A 20,234-nucleotide genomic window follows, 5' to 3' on the forward strand; every position below is an offset into this window, starting at 1 on the left:
CCTGAATCTGCTCCTTCAACTCTCTCATCTCTGTAGGAGCAAGTCGATACGGTGCCTTAGAGATAGGCACAGTATCCGGCAACAACTCAATACTGAACTCCACCTCTCTCACTGGTGGAACTCCTGCAACATCGTCAGGAAAAACATCTGGATAGTCACGTACCACCTCTATATCTGATAAAGATCTGCTAGAAACGTCTGAGGTAGTGACCACACTAGCAAGAAAGCCCTGACATCCATGGCGCAATAGTTTCCTCGCACGAACAAGTGATATCATCTGAGGAATACTGCTAGACTGAGATGCAAAGAAAGTAAACATCTCACCTCCTGCTGGCTTCACTGACACTGTCCTACGTCGGAAATCAATCGAAGCTCCATTAACTGATAGCCAATCCATACCCAAAATCAAGTCAAACCCGGTCAATGGAAGAACCACTAGATCTGCTCGAATGGAGTGTCCCTGCAACTCCAATTCCAGATCCCTGATGACACTAGTGGTAGTGATAGTCTGTCCGGATGGCATGGTAACATCGTAACCACAGTCGACAACCTCCGGTGTAATGCCTATCCGTTTGATAAAATCTCGGGAGATGTAGGGGCCCCGCCCCTAGCCTGCTGCTGCGGCCTCTGCTGCTGATTCGGGCCCTTAGCCGGCCCTGTATACTGCTTCTTCGCAGGAGGCTGCGAAGATGGACGCTGGTATGCAGCCTGAAACTGCCTCTTCCCCTGCTGCTCCCTCTGGATCTCTCTCCGACCCTCCTCGGAACGCAAGGCTCTACTCACTGCAGACTCGTATGTAAAGACGTCTGCCATACGCACATCATGCCTGATCTCAGCCTTCAGGCCCTCCACAAACTGTCGCAGCTTCTCCTGCGGACTGTCAGCAATCATGGGCACAAAGTGACAGCCCCTCTCAAACTGGCTCACATACTCCACAACAGACCTGTCCCCCTGACGGAGACTCATGAACTCACGGATCATGCGGCTGCGCACATCCTCAGTAAAGTACTTGGCGTAGAAGATACGCCTAAAATCCGTCCACGTCAGTGTGGGCAAGTGAACTCCCCTAGCTGCACCCTCCCACCAAAGGGCTGCATCTCCTCTCATCATGTAAGTAGCACAGTTCACCCTGTCGGTGTCTGTGATCCCCATATAATCAAAGATGGACTCAAGAGAGCGAATCCATCCCTCAGCCACCAAAGGATCGGTGGTACCAACAAAATCCTTAGGTCCCTTCTTCTGGAACCTCTCAGCCACGTCCTCCTCATGGGATAGTCTGGGACGTGCAGCCTACTGCTCCAACAGAGCAGTAATCCCCGCCATCATCGTAGCACTGGCCTGCTCCAGTGCTGTCATAGGGTTCTGCGGAGGTGGCGGTGGAGGTGGAGGTGGAGGTCCCCCACGTCGGTTCACTGGTCTGGGAGGCATTCTGCACCACCACATATTTATTTACGTAAATCGTCATGCATAACTAAGTGTTTAAAATTAAGGCTAACTTAAATTCTAGAAATTAAATCATACTATAAACATTTAAAACTTACAGACCGGTAGCGTGGATTTCTGAGCTTGCATAGCAGTGAGGACCCCTCCGAGGACCGTGCTCTGATACCAAACTGAAACATCCTAGACTTATAAATTTCTAAAATGCGGAAAATTTAAAAAATTTTCTTTTTTCTTTTAAAATAAATGCTAAGTAAAATATTTATATATATATATATACATATATGCCCATACATATATGTACAACCATAAAAGAGATTTAAAATTTAATAAATAATCATGCAACATAAAAATAATTACTAAAACGTCTGAATCATGCAATACTTAAAATAATTCAAAATAATTTAATCAACAGTGCATACACTAAAAAGTTGCATAAAAATAATACTTAAATCTCAACACTGGAATAAAATCTTCAAATAAAATAGTGTTTAAAATATTCATGCATAGAACACTAGCACGATGCAGACTACGGTCACGGGGCCACTGCAGCTCCGCTCATACGTCCTCACCACCGGTAGGGGTAACCTGCTCCTCTACATACTCACCTGCACCATATCAGTGTAGTGAGCCTAGAGGCCCAACATGCATACTAACAAGGGTTTAAAATAATTTAATACACTTTCATACATAATACTTAACCTATAAATGCATGAGCATGCCTCAAAAATAATAACATAAATGTTGCTTAAAGAAATCACTGAATTATACGTAACATACATAATATCATACATACTTGAGTTGTTGAGCACTTATTTTCTTAACATCGAATGGTCATATCCGTAAGTGTGACCCATACTTATAGTGCAACTGATCAGTCTAAAAAAAACCATCGTACGAGGCTGGTGGCGAACCACCCATACATAAATGGCAGAAACTGCCCATACATAAATGGCCACACTACTTCAATTTCCACCTAAAATATTTTATTTGCTCAACCATAGAACATCAATCATAGCATAAAAATTGATTTCATGAATGCATGTACTTAAATAAATTGTGTGTCCTTCATTTATATTTAATTTATTTTCTAATATCATATAAATATTCAAATAACTTTTCATGCATAAAATAATTAAATATAAACTCAGGACACATGCAATTTCTCATGGTTTGATTCAACTGCTGGCCCTAGACATGCAAGCCCATTAACTTAAGACTTTTCTAGGCCCAATAAATCAACCAAAGCCCATTAAGACTAAATTAGGCCCAATAACACTGTCCCTGACTCAATGGGCCCAAAAGCCCAATAACAGGCCCAATAACTTTCATGGGCTCCCAAGCCCATAAAAATTTCTGGCCAACTTAAAAATTTAAATAAAAATTAATAAAAGCCCAAAAAAAATAATTAAATTAACCCAAAATAATTTAATGGAGCCCAAATAAATTAAATGGTACTAATTAAATTTTTGGGAATTTAATTAGCCCATTTAACTCCTAATTAACTTAAAAACTTAAAAATAAAAATACCCGAGCCCAATTAAAATAACCCGGACCCGGACCCAACTAACTTAACCCATATTATTTTAGACCCGACCCGGACCACATGACCCGACCCGGATCCACCAACAACCCAAAAACCCAAAACCCTATTCTTCTCTCTTCCCCCTTGCCGCGACCGCACGAGCAGCAGGCCGAGCCTGCTGCAGCCCAGCTCCGACCACCGTGGCCGGAGCCCCGCCGGCAAGACCTCCCCAGGGTCCTGCTGGTTCGAACCATGCCCTGGCCCGAACCCCATGCTACCTCCTTTCCCAACACCGAACCCTCTTCCAAGACAACCCTAACCTGCGCGCCCATGGCTTCACTTCTGAAACTCGATCGGCCGTGACTCCTAACCCCAACCCAGCCAAAGCCGACCCATCTAGACACTCTAGGGACCCTGTAGGACCTAGCCAGCAGCCCCCTTCAAGCCATGGTTAGTAAAAACGTGAGCATGAACATCACAAAGCCAAAACCGAGTGCATAAGAAAAAGAATCTGAAAACTTGCTGTCAAAAAAAATGATAAATCTCGATGCTACACACCCACACACATACATACACTGATATAGGATTGAAAAGAGAATAAATCATGCCTTAACACCGATTTGATAGAGCTAAAACGTGCACGACGGGCTTCGGGACGACGGGGCGACGACGGGATGACTTCGAGCTAGAAAAACCCACGGCTAAGGCTCTTGGATGGTGATGGCCGATGGTGAAGAGGCTGAGAAGTGAGGGTGGCGGTTGTGTGTGATTTACGTGAGGAAGAGTGTAGAATAGGTTTAGGAATTGATATAATATGATATATATTTAATTAGGGAATAAAAAGGGAATTTAAAATAAGTAAAATATAACTTAAAACTCTTATAAACATGATAAAACTGATGGTAAAATTTAAATCTCGAAATTAGTAAAAATAGGAATTTTAAAGGTATTAAAAAGTCCATATTTTGGCTTAAATAGGGTAAAAACGGACTCCTAAAATTATATAAAATTAAATACTTAAAATTTTGAGATAATAAAACTCAAAATAATATTTTAAGGCTCTAAAAAGGCTCATAAAATAATTTGGGTGGAAAGTCGTCATCTCGTCCGTCCACGGTCCCGTCTACGCGATCAAATAATTAAAACACAAAAATCATAAAAATCACTAATTATGGGTTAAATGCTTAAAAATAAATTAAATCATGCACAAATAATTCACAAAATTATTTAACCCATAAATCTAAAAATTTAGATAATTAAATATCCTAATTATGCATGCGGATTTACGTATTTAAAATACCGGGTGTTACAACTTTTATGTTTATTTGAATTCAGAATTTGACGGTTGTGATATAAAATCACATCGATTGTAGAATAAGCTGAACCATAAAAACAGAGTCAAATGCGAGATGTAACAACTGTCTTACACAGTGGTTTCTTGCTTGCCTCCTTGTGTCCCGGTGCTCACAAAGAACCCGAGAACTCCGACAAGCTTCTGCTCCCTCCACAACACCCCGATCGAGTCTAAAAATGCTTCATCTGCCCCGCCATACGCCCCTACCTCTTTGGGAACCCGAACAAAATCATCTGCCTCCACCAATTCCTCCACCAAAATCACCGAAATCTCGTCGTTTTTTGGTGGCACTTTCATTTGATCCAAAGCTTGTGGCTCCAAGGTCTCGGGAACCCTGTACAGACTACAGTCCACACCCTCCACCGCATCCACCCCTTTCTCGAGCATTCTGGCCAAGCACTCTACATGCCTGTACAATAGAACAGGATGAAAATTCTTAATTTTTGGGAATTTGAATCTTGAAAACGGAAAGTGGGTTCAATTTTCTTGAGTTTTTGGAGCTCCATGGGGATTGATCCATCGGTGGACGAAATGGGAAGGGGAAAGGGAAGTGGTTGAATCTAATCGGAAACCACAAACGATGCCTTGTGTTTACTGGGAATGCATCCTCCTACCCACTGAGAATCCAGCTAAATCCACAAGGACAGAGGAAGGAAGAGAATTGTCGGTAGGATTGAGGTAGGAAGCATATAAAATAAATAAATAAAATGAAATATTGGAATCAAAATGACAGGTAAATGAATATAATATTAGATTAGGGAGTGCAAAACAATTTTTTGTTTGTGTCAGGTAGTTCAAATAAAAAATCTCTGACTTAGGAATTGATCCATAAGTTTGGTTTGTAAATAGAGATTTATTCCCAAGTCTCCCCAGTGTAAATTGGTTAAAAGTATATTAAACCGAGAATAGTTTAATAATGGGTCATAAAATAGTTACAGGCATTGAAATCAGAAATGAGGGGGCCGATGGCATTTGTCTACTTATGGTTTGAAAAGTCGCATCACATGGGATTAGTTGGAAAGGAAAGGCAAGTTTCAATGAACATGTTCTCTTTTTACATGCCTCTTTATTTACACCTATACATATATATATATATATATTTATGTTTGAAACCAATTTTTGATAATATAAGGAAGAATCATTAATGTGTGTGAGTGTGTGCGAAATTTTATTAACGAAAGGAAGAATCATTAATACATTTTAGGAATCAAATATAGATATTAGATTATTACTTTAGGAGAGGGGAGTCATCACCACGAGCGATCGGAACTTTTTGTCCGACTAAAAATTCTAAAATTGATACAATGATATCTTTAAAAAAAATTTATTTGTATCTAAAAGTTTTTACGGAATTGAAAATTATCATATTTTATCCACAAGAAAATCTTGTCTAAGTTCTTGTCAACATGAGTATGACATCCTAGATATATTTAGGCTTTATCTATGCTACAATGAGAATAATAACTTGTTCATATAAATATCTGATTTTAAAAAAATAATGATAAACCCTATATTGTTTGTTTTTGTACAAGATGTTCATATAAACTTGTCTAAAATTACACCGAGACCACACTCTCGGTGTAACATATATAGATAAAGTCAACATATCCATAGTCATCACGTATATGCATTGTTTGGGGCAAAATCCCGGTTCAGTCCTAAATGTTTGGACACATTTCCGGTTCAGTCCTAAATATTTGGACGTTCCCGGTTTGGTCCTAAATATTTCCTAAAAGTTCTCGGTTCAGTCCTAAATGTTTATACATTCCCAGTTTGGTCCTAAATGTTTCCTAAAAGTTCCCTGTTCAGTCCTAAATATTTTTACATTACCGATTTTGTGCCAAATATTTCTCAAAATTTCTCGGTTTGATCCTTCCATCTACTCGTGTGTTAAAACTAACACCGCGTAGTGTTATATCATTTATGATTGAGTTTTATATTATTTATTATATATTTAACATTAAACAAGTTGTAAATAAAACACAAATTTATTAGAGTTTTTATCCAAATTTAAATCAATTTTACACAATGTTCAAAATGAAAATATTAAATTCATGATGCTACAAAATAAAAACTTAAATAAAATAAACAAAACTTGAGGAATTAAAATTTAATGATGTTATTTCACATTTCTATTAATTTTGTTATATTCTCATTCATGATGCTTGCACATTTAAGAAAAAATTGGAGGTTGAAAAAAGATATATATCTTTTTAAAACTCTTTTTATAATTTAAATAATTAGTATTTGAGAAAAATTTACTATTAAATAAAACTTAATTTCATATCACTACTTTAACGGTGGTCAAATAATTCATTATATTTTCTCAATTGTTAACCACAAGTATTTTTCTCTTGAATTTTTTTTTGAAAATTTCAAATATTTTGTGAAATAAGTAATACTAGTTATTTGCTAAAACATTTGTTTATTTGTTTGTGATTGATAATGTTTTTAACTATAAGATTGCATGGTTCAATTATTTTTTATTCTATAATTTTATTTTGCATAATTTATATTATATTTTCATTTGGAAGAAATTATTGTTCATTTATTATTATTATTATTATTATTATTATTATTATTATTATTATTATTATTATTATTATTATTATTATTATTATTATATTTAAATTTTTCTTTTGTTTGTAAGTTTTTTTTATCACGCTTTGTTTGTAGATGGAAGGACCAAACCAAAAAATTTTGAAAAATATTTAGGACGAAATCTGGAACGTAAAACATTTAGGACTGAATTGGAAACTTTTTTAAACATTTGGGACCAAACCGGAAACATAAAAACATTTAGGACTGAACCGAGAATTTTTGGAAAACATTTGGGACCAAACCGGGAACGTTCAAATATTTAGGACTGAATCGGGAATGTGTTCAAATATTTAGGACTGAACCGGGATTTTCCCCGCATTGTTTGGTTTGATGTATTATTAATCTATGTATAACTTATCCCAATTAATTGCGTCTTATTTTCGTCATATTATTTATCTATTTATTAATTAATAATTTGGCATCAATTAAATCAAATAAATTATAATCTATCCATCAAATCAAATAATGTATTAACTAATTTTTCTTATTTATTTTTAATTTACATTATATTACTTATCCATGGATTGCTTATCCTATCACTCAAACCAAACGGTGCATTTTTTTCTTTGTAAATTTGTGGGAAAAATACAGTTTTAGTCCTTATACTTTCACATCAAAACGTTTTTGGTCCTTAAACATTTCAAAGTAACACTTTTAGTCCTTAAACTTTACAAATTGCAACAAAATTAGTCCTTATAGTTTTTATTATGATTAAATATATTTTTGGAAATAATTTATTATATTTTTAAATTATAGAGACCTAAATAAAATAAACAAGAAAAATAAAGATCATAAATAATCACATATCTACAACATAAACATTTTTTAGTAACATATTTTTTTAAAATAATTTAATTATATGTAAATAAAATTTATTATGGTTTTTTTATTTTAACAAAAAATATCTACTTTAGAATATGGATTTTTTGCATAAAAATCATCAAATATAATTTTAAAATTAAAATATCCTATAAATATTTTAATAAGAACAATTTTTAATGTGTTTTCTAATAATTTTTTAAAATAAAACTTATTCAATATCTTTCATACTAAATAAATAATTTGATATTAAATATGATTAATTATTTACTTTTATTTAATAATAAGATACGAACTAGATAAATTTTCTTAAAATATCAAATATAAACATGTAATATATATAATTATATATGTTCATAAATATTAAACATTAATAATAAATTACAAAAAATAAAAAAATACATATGGTATAAAAACTAATCTTGAAACTCTAATTTTAATTTTAGTTTTTAATTTTTTTTTCAATTTGAATATAAATATTAAAAATACAATATTTCTTAAAAAATAGAATTTCATTTACTATTTTTATATTTTATCTTTTCACAATATTTTATTATTAATTTTATTCATTTTTAGTCCCTAAAATTTAATAATATCATAAATAAGTCCTCACAAATATATTTAACTATAAAATAAATGACAAGGACTAATTTTGTTACAATTTTTAAAGTTTAAGGACTAAAAGTGTTGTGTTGAAATGTTTAAGGACCAAAAATGTTTTGATATGAAAGTATGAGGACTAAAATGTATTTTTCCCTAAATTTGTCATTTACCACCGAGAATGACTTTAAGATTATGGAAGACACATAACCACGTTAAAAATTGGATCCTTAAGTATATAGTAGTGTGAAGGTATTACCATTATGCTAACAAGGGATGAATCCAAATAATGATTGGTTTAGCCATTGATTCTTTGTCTTCAAAGATATAATCACGTGTACATATGACTTCTTGGAAAAATTAGTACACATTAATCTGTCAATTCATTCTTCCTTCCCTTTGCCTGTTCATAGTAGGAACAAAATCCAAACCACAAAGAGTTTAAAAGGTTAAAATTCATTTTGGCCCTCCATTTATTTCACAACCCAAATCTACTTCATTTCTTCTTCTTCTCATTTCTTTTTATTATACATTAATAGGGAAATTTGTTATAATTAAATCTCGAATTCAAGACCTCATCCTAAAATTTGAGACATTATTAATTATCAAATAAGCTATACGTCATCCGCTCGCTTCTGTGATTTCATAACTACACAATAATCCGCTCGCTTCCGTGATTTCATAACTACACAATAAGCTCATACCAAGCACAAAATTCTATCGTTTTATTTCTGATACATAATGTAATAATGAATGAAGGGTATTAATTAGATCACTTTTTTTAAAAAAGGAAAAAAAAATTGTGTTTTAGTAATAGCTCGAGTCATACCTCGTCTTCTTTCATTTCTACTGTTATTGTAATTGACTTGGTTATAAATGCTAATTTACATGTTTTATTCAAAAAAAAAAAAAATACATATATGTCTCAATAGCTGTACTGGTCCATAATAATATCACGTGAATATTTCATGTACCAATCGCATCGTAATGTACACATGGCCATGCAAAATATCTCAGTACATGGCCAGAGGTACTAAGTTATAAACATCAATTGCTAACGACTGGGAGTTCTATTCTATGTTCATAAAAAAATAAAATCATAGTACATTGTGAACTTGTAATATTACCGCAGATTGGTGTGAATTAGAGTCAAGCAACTGCACAAGCATAGGAGAATCGAAGTGAGCATAGTTCCCAACACCGGTCCGACAGATGGGGCAATTCGCGTGCGAATACAGCCACATGTCGATGCATGGCGCGTGGAACGAATGCACGCACTCGGGCAGCGTGCGCAGCTCCTCGCCTTCTTCGAACTCACACAAGCAAATGGCGCATGTCCCATTGTCCACACCCTTGCGAAATCTGTGCGGGGGCACCAGCTCTGCCATCGAGTTGTCGAGGCTAGTGGGCCGTGGCATGTGGCTGCCCCGCAACGTGTAACCCGCCGTGAGGCAGTGGTAGATGGTGACCACGACGGCTGCGGAGGCCGCGGCGACCAGACATATGATCAACTTTAGTAGAAGAGCACTGGAATGCTCCTCCTCTGCCATTATTAATGTTCAAGAAAATGATCGAGTACGTGGACAGTAATTATTGTGTTTAAGCATCTGCATGCGGATTTAACGAGGTTTAGTATTGTTGTCCGTTCCCAAATGTCAGTGAATCAGACAAGAAAGATTCTGAAATTTAGTAGCTAATAATCATATAATAGAAAAGGATTTTGATTCTGCTTTTGTATTTAGTGAATCTAGTTAGGCAGATGCGGTACGGCCGATCGAGTGTCTGCTAACCTGGTCTAACTGAAGAGAAAACTAATCTTTAAGGCACCGTTTGGTTATCCTGGTCAACTCAAGTTAGACATATGCCAGATGTTCATTATTTGATAAACATTTTATAATTCATAAACAAACAAACAAAAAAATTGATGGAAACATTATTATATTGTAAATACTTCCAATTTTACATTCAAAATGTGCGTCCGGATATTATATAGCACTTCATCTCAAAAAAATCCATGTGTGTTGACAATAAGGGGGTGATACTATTACATAGTTTCTTGATTATAGATTATTTGATATTTTATCGATTAGAATAGAATACAAGAAATTCCCTAATTTAAATTTTTGTCAAAAAAGACTTGATCTGCTATCACAAATGGAACCAAAATCTTGCATAGTTCCAGAAAAAAAGACTACATGACTACATTGTATTACGCATCAAAAACCAAATTTACAAAGACAAAGGTTTCCATCATACACCATTATCACTTGAGGGATACTAAAACTTGTAATCATAATCCACAGACAATTCTCATACTCAATCAACTTGCAGGGTCATTATTCTCCTCCGCGTACATTCTGGCAATGATAGGGTTGCAGAGGTTCTCCAGTTCCTTCAGCTTGTCCACTTCCGCAAGCTGGTTTTCATCCAACCATTGGATTGCAGACTCCACTGCTTCCTCGATTTGCTTCTTGTCGGATGCTGCGAGCTTGGAGGCTATCTTTTCATCCTTTATCGTGTTTCTCATGTTGTAAGCATAATTCTCCAAACCATTTTTTTCCGCATTCACTTTCTTCTTCTGCTCCTCGTCTTCTGCCTTGTACTTCTCTGCTTCTTGCACCATCTTTTCAATTTCTTCTTTAGACAGCCTTCCCTTAACGTTTGTGATCGTGATCTTGTTTTTCTGTCCGGTTGTCTTATCCTCCGCGGAGACCTTTAAGATGCCTTTTGCGTCAATGTCGAAGCAGACAGTAATCTGGGGAACGCCCCTGGGTGCTGGTGGGATGCCAGTGAACTCAAATCTCCCCAGTAAATTGTTGTCCTTTGCTCTGGTTTTCTCACCTTCGTAAACCTGAATCAGTATCCCATAATCATTGTCCAAATACGTGGAAAATACTTGTTCTTTCTTGGTGGGAATGGTTGTGTTTCTTGGAATCAAAACAGTCATGACTCCTCCAGCAGTCTCCAATCCAAGGGACAGAGGAGTAACATCCAAAAGAAGCAAATCCTGAACCTTTTCATTGCCTTCACCACTCAAGATCGCTGCTTGTACGGCAGCACCATATGCAACAGCTTCGTCGGGATTGATGCTCTTGCAAAGCTCTTTGCCATTAAAGAAGTCCTGCAACAATTGCTGAACTTTAGGAATCCTAGTCGAGCCACCAACAAGCACGACATCATGAACACTGCTCTTATCCATGTTACCATCCCTCAAACACTTCTCATCCGGCTCCATACACTTCCTGAAAAGATCCATATTTAGCTCCTCAAATCGTGCTCGAGTAATAGTCATATAGAAATCAATACCCTCAAACAGAGAATCAATCTCGATAGTCGTCTGCGCAGTGGACGACAAAGTTCTCTTTGCCCTCTCACAGGCACTTCTTAAACTCCTCAAAGCTAGTGGGTTCCCACTAATATCCTTCTTATTCTTCCTCAACTCCTGAACAAAATGGTTCACCATCCTGTTATCGAAATCCTCTCCCCCAAGGTGAGTATCACCAGCAGTCGCCTTCACTTCAAATATACCCTCCTCAATAGTAATCAGAGACACGTCGAAAGTTCCCCCTCCCAGGTTGAAAATGAGCACATTCTTCTCACTGGAAGTGCCCGCTTTCTTATCCAGTCCATATGCAATGGCCGCAGCAGTCGGCTCATTAATGATACGCATCACATTGAGCCCGGAAATGGATCCAGCGTCCTTAGTGGCCTGACGCTGAGAGTCATTGAAGTAAGCAGGCACCGTAACAACGGCATTCTTGACCGTCGTTCCAAGAAAAGCAGCTGCTATTTCTTTCATCTTAACAAGAACCATGGATAAAATCTCCTCTGCACAGAATTGTTTCTCTTCGCCCTTGTATAAGACCACAATCATGGGCTTGTCCCGCAATAACCCTGAATGGCCAGAGTAGGATGTCACTTTTCAACAATGGATCGCTGTATCTTCTCCCGATCAACCGCTTAGCATCTACACAACATATAAACCAAGAATTAAGTAACCCAACTTGGTGAAAACTCTGATGGTTGAATCAATCAAGAATTTCAAACTTAATCCCCCAAAGAAACGAACACAGAACAAAATTGCCAATAATGATGCAACATAAATCGCAACAATTTCGTAACCCAAGCAAGAAAATGCTTTGAAAACGAAAACAGAACAGAGCAATAAGCTCTGCAACAAAAAAAATACGAACAAATATGCAAGGAAAACCAAATAGGATAAACGAAACTCACCAAAAACAGTGTTGACGGGGTTCATGGCCACCTGGTTCTTCGCCGCGTCGCCGATGAGACGCTCAGTGTCGGTGAACGCCGCATACGACGGCGTAGTACGATTGCCCTGATCGTTAGCAATAATCTTAACACGATCATTCTGCCACACGCCGACACATGAGTATGTACTTCCCAAATCAATCCCAATAGCAGGCCCTTCGCTCTTTCCAGCCATTATCAACGCCAACAATCAAGAAATCACAAACTCACTCAAAAACCCAGATAATTTTTGAGTGCTCGCTTCACAGAATGCTGTATCTGAATCTAAATTTTTTCATGCTGGGATCGGAGAAGAGAGTGGAATATATATGAAGTGTAGAGTTGAAGAGCCTAGAAAACACCTCTTTGTTCTGCAGTCTGATTTTCTTTCCGTTTAACCGTCGCCCAACTGTTTTTCAATTGAGAAAATTCTCAATTTTTTTTTATAATTTTTTTTAGATATTTGAATAAATTGAAAGTATTTCAAATTTCAAGTATAATTTTAGTGTTAAACATATAAAAATCTTTAATTAATAACTTAATTATTTACATATTAATTAGCTGAAATAAAATGGATTCTAAATCACTATTTTATTGGACGAATTTAAAATTCATTTTTTTTTATGATGAATTAGTCAAATACACATGCTTCGAACGTAAGATGACTTTTATTTTAAACCAATTAGTTATATAATTGAATTAAAGATGATACTAATAATGAAATATATAGTGACAAGTGTTTATATATATATATATATATATATATATATATATATATATATATTATAAATCATGCCACATATTTCAATATGCATTCACTTCATTATCTAATTTAAATAAAATATATTGACTTAAGAGTCTATATATAACTTGAAACATAATATATCATAAACCAAAAAATCAAATATCTTGTAAAAACATTTAACACCTTGGGTACAAAATGATATATAAACATAATTATAAAGAATTGAAAATGAATATTCTAAAATATTGACTCAATATTAAATGATAAAAAACAATGAAAAATCAAAACATATGATATAATTGTAATAATTAATATTTAGATATAATAATATATGAAATTAGTGTTTATAATTAACAAATAACGTAATAACTAAAATTTTTATGTTGCCATTTTTGTCATATATTTTATTACTTTATCTTTTATTTGAATTTTTCAAACTATTATTTTATATATAATAATAATAATTTTGTAATTATTTATTTTATTATAATATGATTAATTTAATTAACATAAAAATATAACAATTAAAATAAATTTGAAGTAAAAAATTATAATAATAACTTAAAGTACTTTAATTTAAAACTTATTATATATTGTTGAGGTGCAATAATTGTTCCTGTTTGATAGAGCAATCCATGACGTTTGAGCTGCTGTACAGTTAAAAGATTTGAGTTGAACCATTACCACCAGCTATAACTTTTGGTAAAGCGAAAAGCGTTCGGTCCTACATATATTATCATTGTGTTGTCTTCTATAAGAATTACTTAAAGTGTTAAAGTACTTGTTGGTGACTAAATTATAAGTTTTGGTGATAACAGATCAAACAAAACCAAGTGCTAAAATAAATAAGATTTTAAGGACAAACGAAAATTGAAGTTCAGATCAATCAAAACAAATGGATCCATACAGATCGAACTAAACAATTGTCCAAATCAAGTTTTCAGCGAAATTGGATTATTTCGGATAAATCAAACATTTGATCTATGTTCCTTCGCAACTATTTTACTTCAACAGATCAAATGACCATCCTCTAGAAGAACAAGCCAGATCAATCAAAACCTTATATCTTATGCCAGATCGAGTTCAAATCATATTCAATCAAGATCAAATATTTACACTTCACCCAGAACAAGTGTAAAAGTCTTCAATCCAGATCAGATCAAACAAACGGTTGGAAGCATCAGTTGCCGAAGTTGTTGAGCTAGAAGACAAACTCATTAAATGAAATTTTGAACATTGACTAGCTTTTCTTAAAGTCAAGATTTGTGAGTAAATTTATGAGATATGTTGGCGGCTCATTTTCAGAAGATGTTGGCGGCTCACTGGATAGTTTTGAAAGCTATAAATACGTGGTGATTCAAGATTCAAACTAAGGAGTGAACAATACGAGAAACCACGAATTCAAAATTTGCTTTCCAATTCATTCGAAAAGCCAAAAATCCTTCACTCTGTATTCTAACTCAGAAACTTACATCACTAGATTGAAGTTTCGATGCTCCGAGTTAGATAATATATCAAGATCGATCGAGCTCAAAGAGATATACTTCACATCAAGAACGATCCAGATCAAAGCCATCTATAGCTTTCCATATCAAAGTTCCTGAAGCACATTTTGTGACTTCATCTTGTAACTCAAGCAGAGTGTTTGATCTGCTTTGAGAGAAGTGTTGCTAGGAGTTCCTCTCAAAAGGTTGATAGGATCGGATTTGTACAAAAAGTTTTATAAATCAAATTCTTCTAGTGAAATCCTTCTGAAAACAAAAGAAGGGGTGACGTAGCAAATTAAGCTCCGAACATCCATAAAAAATCCTCTGTCTCTTTTACTTACTGCACTTACGTTATTTTGATCTGCCTTAGCTTTTCAAAGTTCAATTCTGTGAGGAAGATTCTTCCGCCTGATCTTATCAGATCTTTTGAGCAGAACAAAGTTTTTAAGCAAATAAATCTTATGTCTGGTTTTCACAAATTAGATCGAAGTAACTTTAATTTTTAAAATAGTGTATTCACCCCCCTCTACATATTTTTCGATCCCAACAAGTGGTATCAGAGAGGTTCTTGCTTATCACGTGAACCATTTCTAATCTATGACATCTTTTATTAAAATTCTTATGTTCTCAAAAGAAGATTATGACGATTGAAAAATTCGTATGCAGGCACACTTATCAGCATAGGATGATGATATGTGGTTCGTGGTTACAGATGGACCCATGAAGATTATGAAAACCAACACTGTCACTGCCATCTCTGCTGGTGCTCCACAAATGATAGAAAAGCCTCGAGTTGAATGGACTTTTAAAGATAAGAAAAAAGCCAAACTGGATAATGTTGCTAGAGATATCTTATATAAAACTCTGGACAAAACATGTTTCGCAAAATCAAGAGCTGCACTACGGCCAAAGAAATATGGGAAAATCTCACACATCTGTGTGAAAGAAATGATCAAACATAGGAAAACAATCTTATCGTGGCCATTAAAAAGTTCGATAACATAGAGATAAAACCAAGAGGAACAATGAATGAATTCGATGAAAGATTCAGCAGCATTATGATCGAGCTAAATGCACTTGGGAAAAATTAAAGCAACAGAGAAGTAGCTCTAAAAGTCATGAGAGCTCTACCACGTGAATGAGATGTGAAACTAGTAGCTATGAGAGAATCCAAAGATCTCAATAAGATCGAATTACATGATTTATTTGCAGATATCAAAGCATATGAATTGGAGCTGGGAGTTCAAACTAAAGAAGAGACATTAACATCACAAGTTTCCAAGGCTCTCACTGCAGCAGATGAAATCCCAGCAAACAAAACCACAAAACAAATAAGTAGTGATGCAATGTCACTATTTGTTAAAAATTTTGGATGATTCATGAGAAAGAATCACAAGAATTTCCAAAGAACAAATAGATCAAGTTTCAAAATAAAAGAACCAGTCGATGATAATCGAGCTTGCTAAAAATGTGGAAAGGAAGGACATTTCATAGATGACTGTACTAAACCAAAGAAGGATGATAAAAAAACATCACACAAGAAGATCTCCAGGGAAGAAAGAAAAAGATTCAGAATAAAGAAGGAACAAAAGACCCTGTTAGTAGATGAAAGCAACAACAAGAGGGCTGAGTCAGACTCTAATTTATCAGACTCAGAATCGTCATCAAGTGAAAGTGAAGATGATGTTGTCAAATGCCTAATGGCTGATGATTCAGACATTCTAGATGATGGAGATGTAGCGACCCAACTCGGATCCACTACCTAATCAGAGTTAGAGCATAATTAAGCATGCATTTATAATAAATTACTGCGAAAGACTTAAATAAATCTGACCGGCAGAATACAACCGGTTAAATAACCAATATACAACCCATCAAATTACAAATAATCATAAGGGTAAAAACCTACAGCTAATCTTGTGAAAGAGTGGGTGCCCGGTGAGCCAACTTGTGGCTAAGGGCTTTTATGACTCTGTATAAACAATCTTTTGTTTAATATAATTTACACTTTTATAATGACATTTACTTTATCTTTTATCATGTTATTATGTTGTGACATACTATAAGATGTTTAGATGAAGACCTTGAATATACTATAGTGTATGTAAGATGTGGTAGCACATGGGGATGGCTATCATGAAACACATCTTAAAATCACTGTATATTCTAAATAGTTCCTAGTCAATTGAGCCGTCCGTTAATAAGGATAAGGATCGTTCGAGATTGATACTAGCATTTGCGATGTCGAGTACCACGTTTCATTGGTATGGAACATAGAGATGTTCAAAGCATGCAAATGGATATTCATATGATGAATGATTGAACTACCCTATCCGGACTTTCCAAGTGGTTATCACTTATCGAGTGGATAAAGTCCGCGGTTTTGGTTGTACACCATTAGTCCTTACTACTTGAAACATCATTGAGACTCTATATGCTAGTGCTTTACTTTGACTCATTTACCGACTCTATTGGGGTCATCAGGTGTCGGGATTAGGTACAGTTACGACACATATAGGAGTCGATGCTTTGTTGTCAAGGATTCACCACATACTTGCGAGTGTGGATATCCTATGCAATCTGAGGAGATATTAGTGTGACGAATCTCTGGCCAGAGTACATGATGTGTTTTAGGTTACTTGGTTTCCTAGTAGCACATGCGATGTCATTATTTGATCTTCAAGATGTATTGCATAGTTATCGAATCTCGAACGACTCTCGATTTACCAATGGTTGTTGATTCGATCGGGATATATGAATGAAGGGACCGTACTGTACGCTAACCAAAATCTATTGGTTCTTGCAGGCACTATCAGTGATACCTAGGGAATCATGGGGCGATGTTGCTAGGTGCTCTTACCATGATTCGATGGGCAAGTCGGAAATTGTTGTTCCGAGTCACAAGGAATTGTGAGCCCACGGCTAGCTGTATCCCTGAACCATTGAGGGTCACACAAGTAATGGATTTCTAATCCCCGTTGAGATAATTAAATTTAAAGAGTTAAATTTAGTGAATAAAGAAGTGGGACTTCTTATTTAAAAGAAGAAGGAGTAAGATTTTCTAAAATGACATAGTGATGGACATTTTTGGAAACCACTGAATTCGGATTCAGAAAATTTATCTTGACTTTAAAAGATGCAGAAATGGTTTTTGTGCACATTGGTGAAATTGGTTTATCAATCTGAGTCACGATGAATTTTATATTAATTTCTGAACATGCGGGCTTTGCTTGTCAGGCTTGAACTTATGACTAATGGGCCCTAAGCTGTTAGCAGCCCACATTATAAATAAGTTATTGCAGTACAGAAATTACACAACATAGGTCACAAAATTTTCGAAAACCCTAGTTGTTCTCTCTAGATGTGGCCGCCCCCTCTCCTCTCTCTGTTCGAAAATTCCAGCCTATGAATTTCGAATTTGCAGTCTGATTTAACAGATCAAATCTGTTATTTCTCTTCGTAGAAACTTCTGATAGACTTTCTAGTGCAGTCTGTCAGAGGGATTAAATTTCTGTTCGTTGACCTGATTGAAGAAACGTTTGTTCATCAGTTCCTGGGATATACAACAAGAGCAGTTTAATATGTTAGTGTTCATAATCTCGCTTCGAGATTTTAAGGTAAAATTTACATTGTTTAAATTTTATATTATCAATTTTAATCGTAGGAATTTGATACCCATATGGAATCGTTCCATACAAATTTTAAAACTTCCGCTGCACCGGGTATCACTTTTTTTTCGATCCGGAGAATGACCGTGTTCCAACATCTTGCTGTCTCCAAAGGTCACTTACCTCTCCAAGCTCATGGGGCTCAACCCTGCACCTACACCTGCCCCGTCGAATAGGGTGTCCAGACACACAGAAAATACTGGACGTGAGCTCTAAGCCCAATACATAAACACGGGTAAACATACAAACATGATGCATGAAAATGACAAGGTATCCATATCTGGGATAACTGTATACAACTGCTCAGAATGGCACCTAGGACATGAGTGGTACAACCCGGGAGTCAAACCCTGCATACACTGCTCATTCCCACCGGACGTGGACCGAGTCCTACAAATGCCAGTGCCGGCCAACCCATCGGTCGCGAGGCGCTCGACATCGACCGTCCAAACAGGGCTGAGTAGCCCTGCATAGCTCATCTTAAAAGATGTACAGACTCAATATGATGTGAACATGACACATAATAATCTATGCAAAACATAGCACATAAATGCAACACATAAGCATGCATACCCGCTGGCAATCTCAGTCAGTACTTACGTACCTTATTATAGGCAGTCATAACAGTCCCACTCTAGGTTCTCAAGCCTATCATCCGCTCTACAATGCAAATACACATGCATAATTATTTAAGCTCTAAAAGTCTTAACTAAGCTAATTGATACTCCTAAATAATTTAAGGAGATCATAGCTATACCTGTATCCACCGTCAGCCCGCTGATGGAGACTGCCTCAAAACTTAGGCACAGCTCCGCTATGACGCTAGGATCGCTTTGCTACTTCCGGATTCCCAATAGGATGCCTAGAACTCCCTAGATCAAACTAGAAAGGCTAGAAACGAGAGAGAAGAGAGGAGATGAGCGAGTTGAAATGAGGCCTCGGCACCTCTATTTATAGACGGAGATCGTTGCGTCCGTTCTCCAGTTCGTTGCGTCCATTCGAGATCATTGCGTCCGATGTCCCATCATGTTCGTAAGCAATGATGTCATCTTGTTGACGTCATGGATGACATCAGCTGACCAAAACATTGCGTCCGATCTACGAACTTTGCTTCCGTTCTTGGTCACCCTTCGGGTCATTTCCGATCATTCTGGGTCCATTTCTGAAGTCCGTTAATCCATTTGAAATTTTCTTAATCATGTTTTACTTAATCTAAATATGATCACTTGATTAATTATTCATTTAATCATTAATTTCGGATGCGGGTTACTACATTCTCCCCTCTTAAAAGATTTTGTCCTCGAAATCTAGGATAGAACCTCGAGAACGTACTAAAGACCCTTGCTCGAGTGGCTGTTCAAAATATCTTCCGACACACTCAGACTCTTATCGAATTCCCTGCAAGCTTCAACCTCTTGAACAACTTTCTGCATTTTCAAACCCCATGGCTAGGTTCTGAAAGTCTCTGCGCTATTAGTCAAATCTCCTTGGCACTAATATATCACATCACTGATACATTTTCTGTCCTAACCACGATCTCACTGATCGCAAAAGATACAAACACTCGCTTGATCGAGATCATCGTCCCAAGGAAAAATCTTAGACTGACAAAGACCAAGTCATAAACGGACTGGCTTACGACATTCGTCAAATCACCAAACTAAGTATAACCATCTGATGGTTCCAAAAGTTCTCGGTGTAGAATACCCATCCCGACACCGTCCTGATATATAACAACGCATGA

General features: G+C 36.0%; 1 protein-coding gene across 1 annotated transcript; it reads right to left on the reverse strand.

The window, feature by feature from the left end:
- Positions 1-10,659: 10,659 nt before the first annotated feature.
- On the reverse strand, positions 10,660-12,786 carry LOC140862889 (heat shock cognate 70 kDa protein 2-like). Its single transcript, XM_073265922.1, has 3 exons — positions 12,573-12,786; positions 12,339-12,476; positions 10,660-12,233 (listed from the first exon to the last, which is right to left on the reverse strand). The coding sequence occupies exons 1-3, from the start codon at positions 12,784-12,786 to the stop codon at positions 10,660-10,662; spliced, it is 1,926 nt and encodes a 641-aa protein (XP_073122023.1).
- Between the last annotated feature and the right edge of the window lie 7,448 nt (positions 12,787-20,234).

This window comes from Henckelia pumila, chromosome 4 (assembly GCF_033568475.1).
Source record: "Henckelia pumila isolate YLH828 chromosome 4, ASM3356847v2, whole genome shotgun sequence".
NCBI classification, from domain to species: domain Eukaryota; kingdom Viridiplantae; phylum Streptophyta; class Magnoliopsida; order Lamiales; family Gesneriaceae; genus Henckelia; species Henckelia pumila.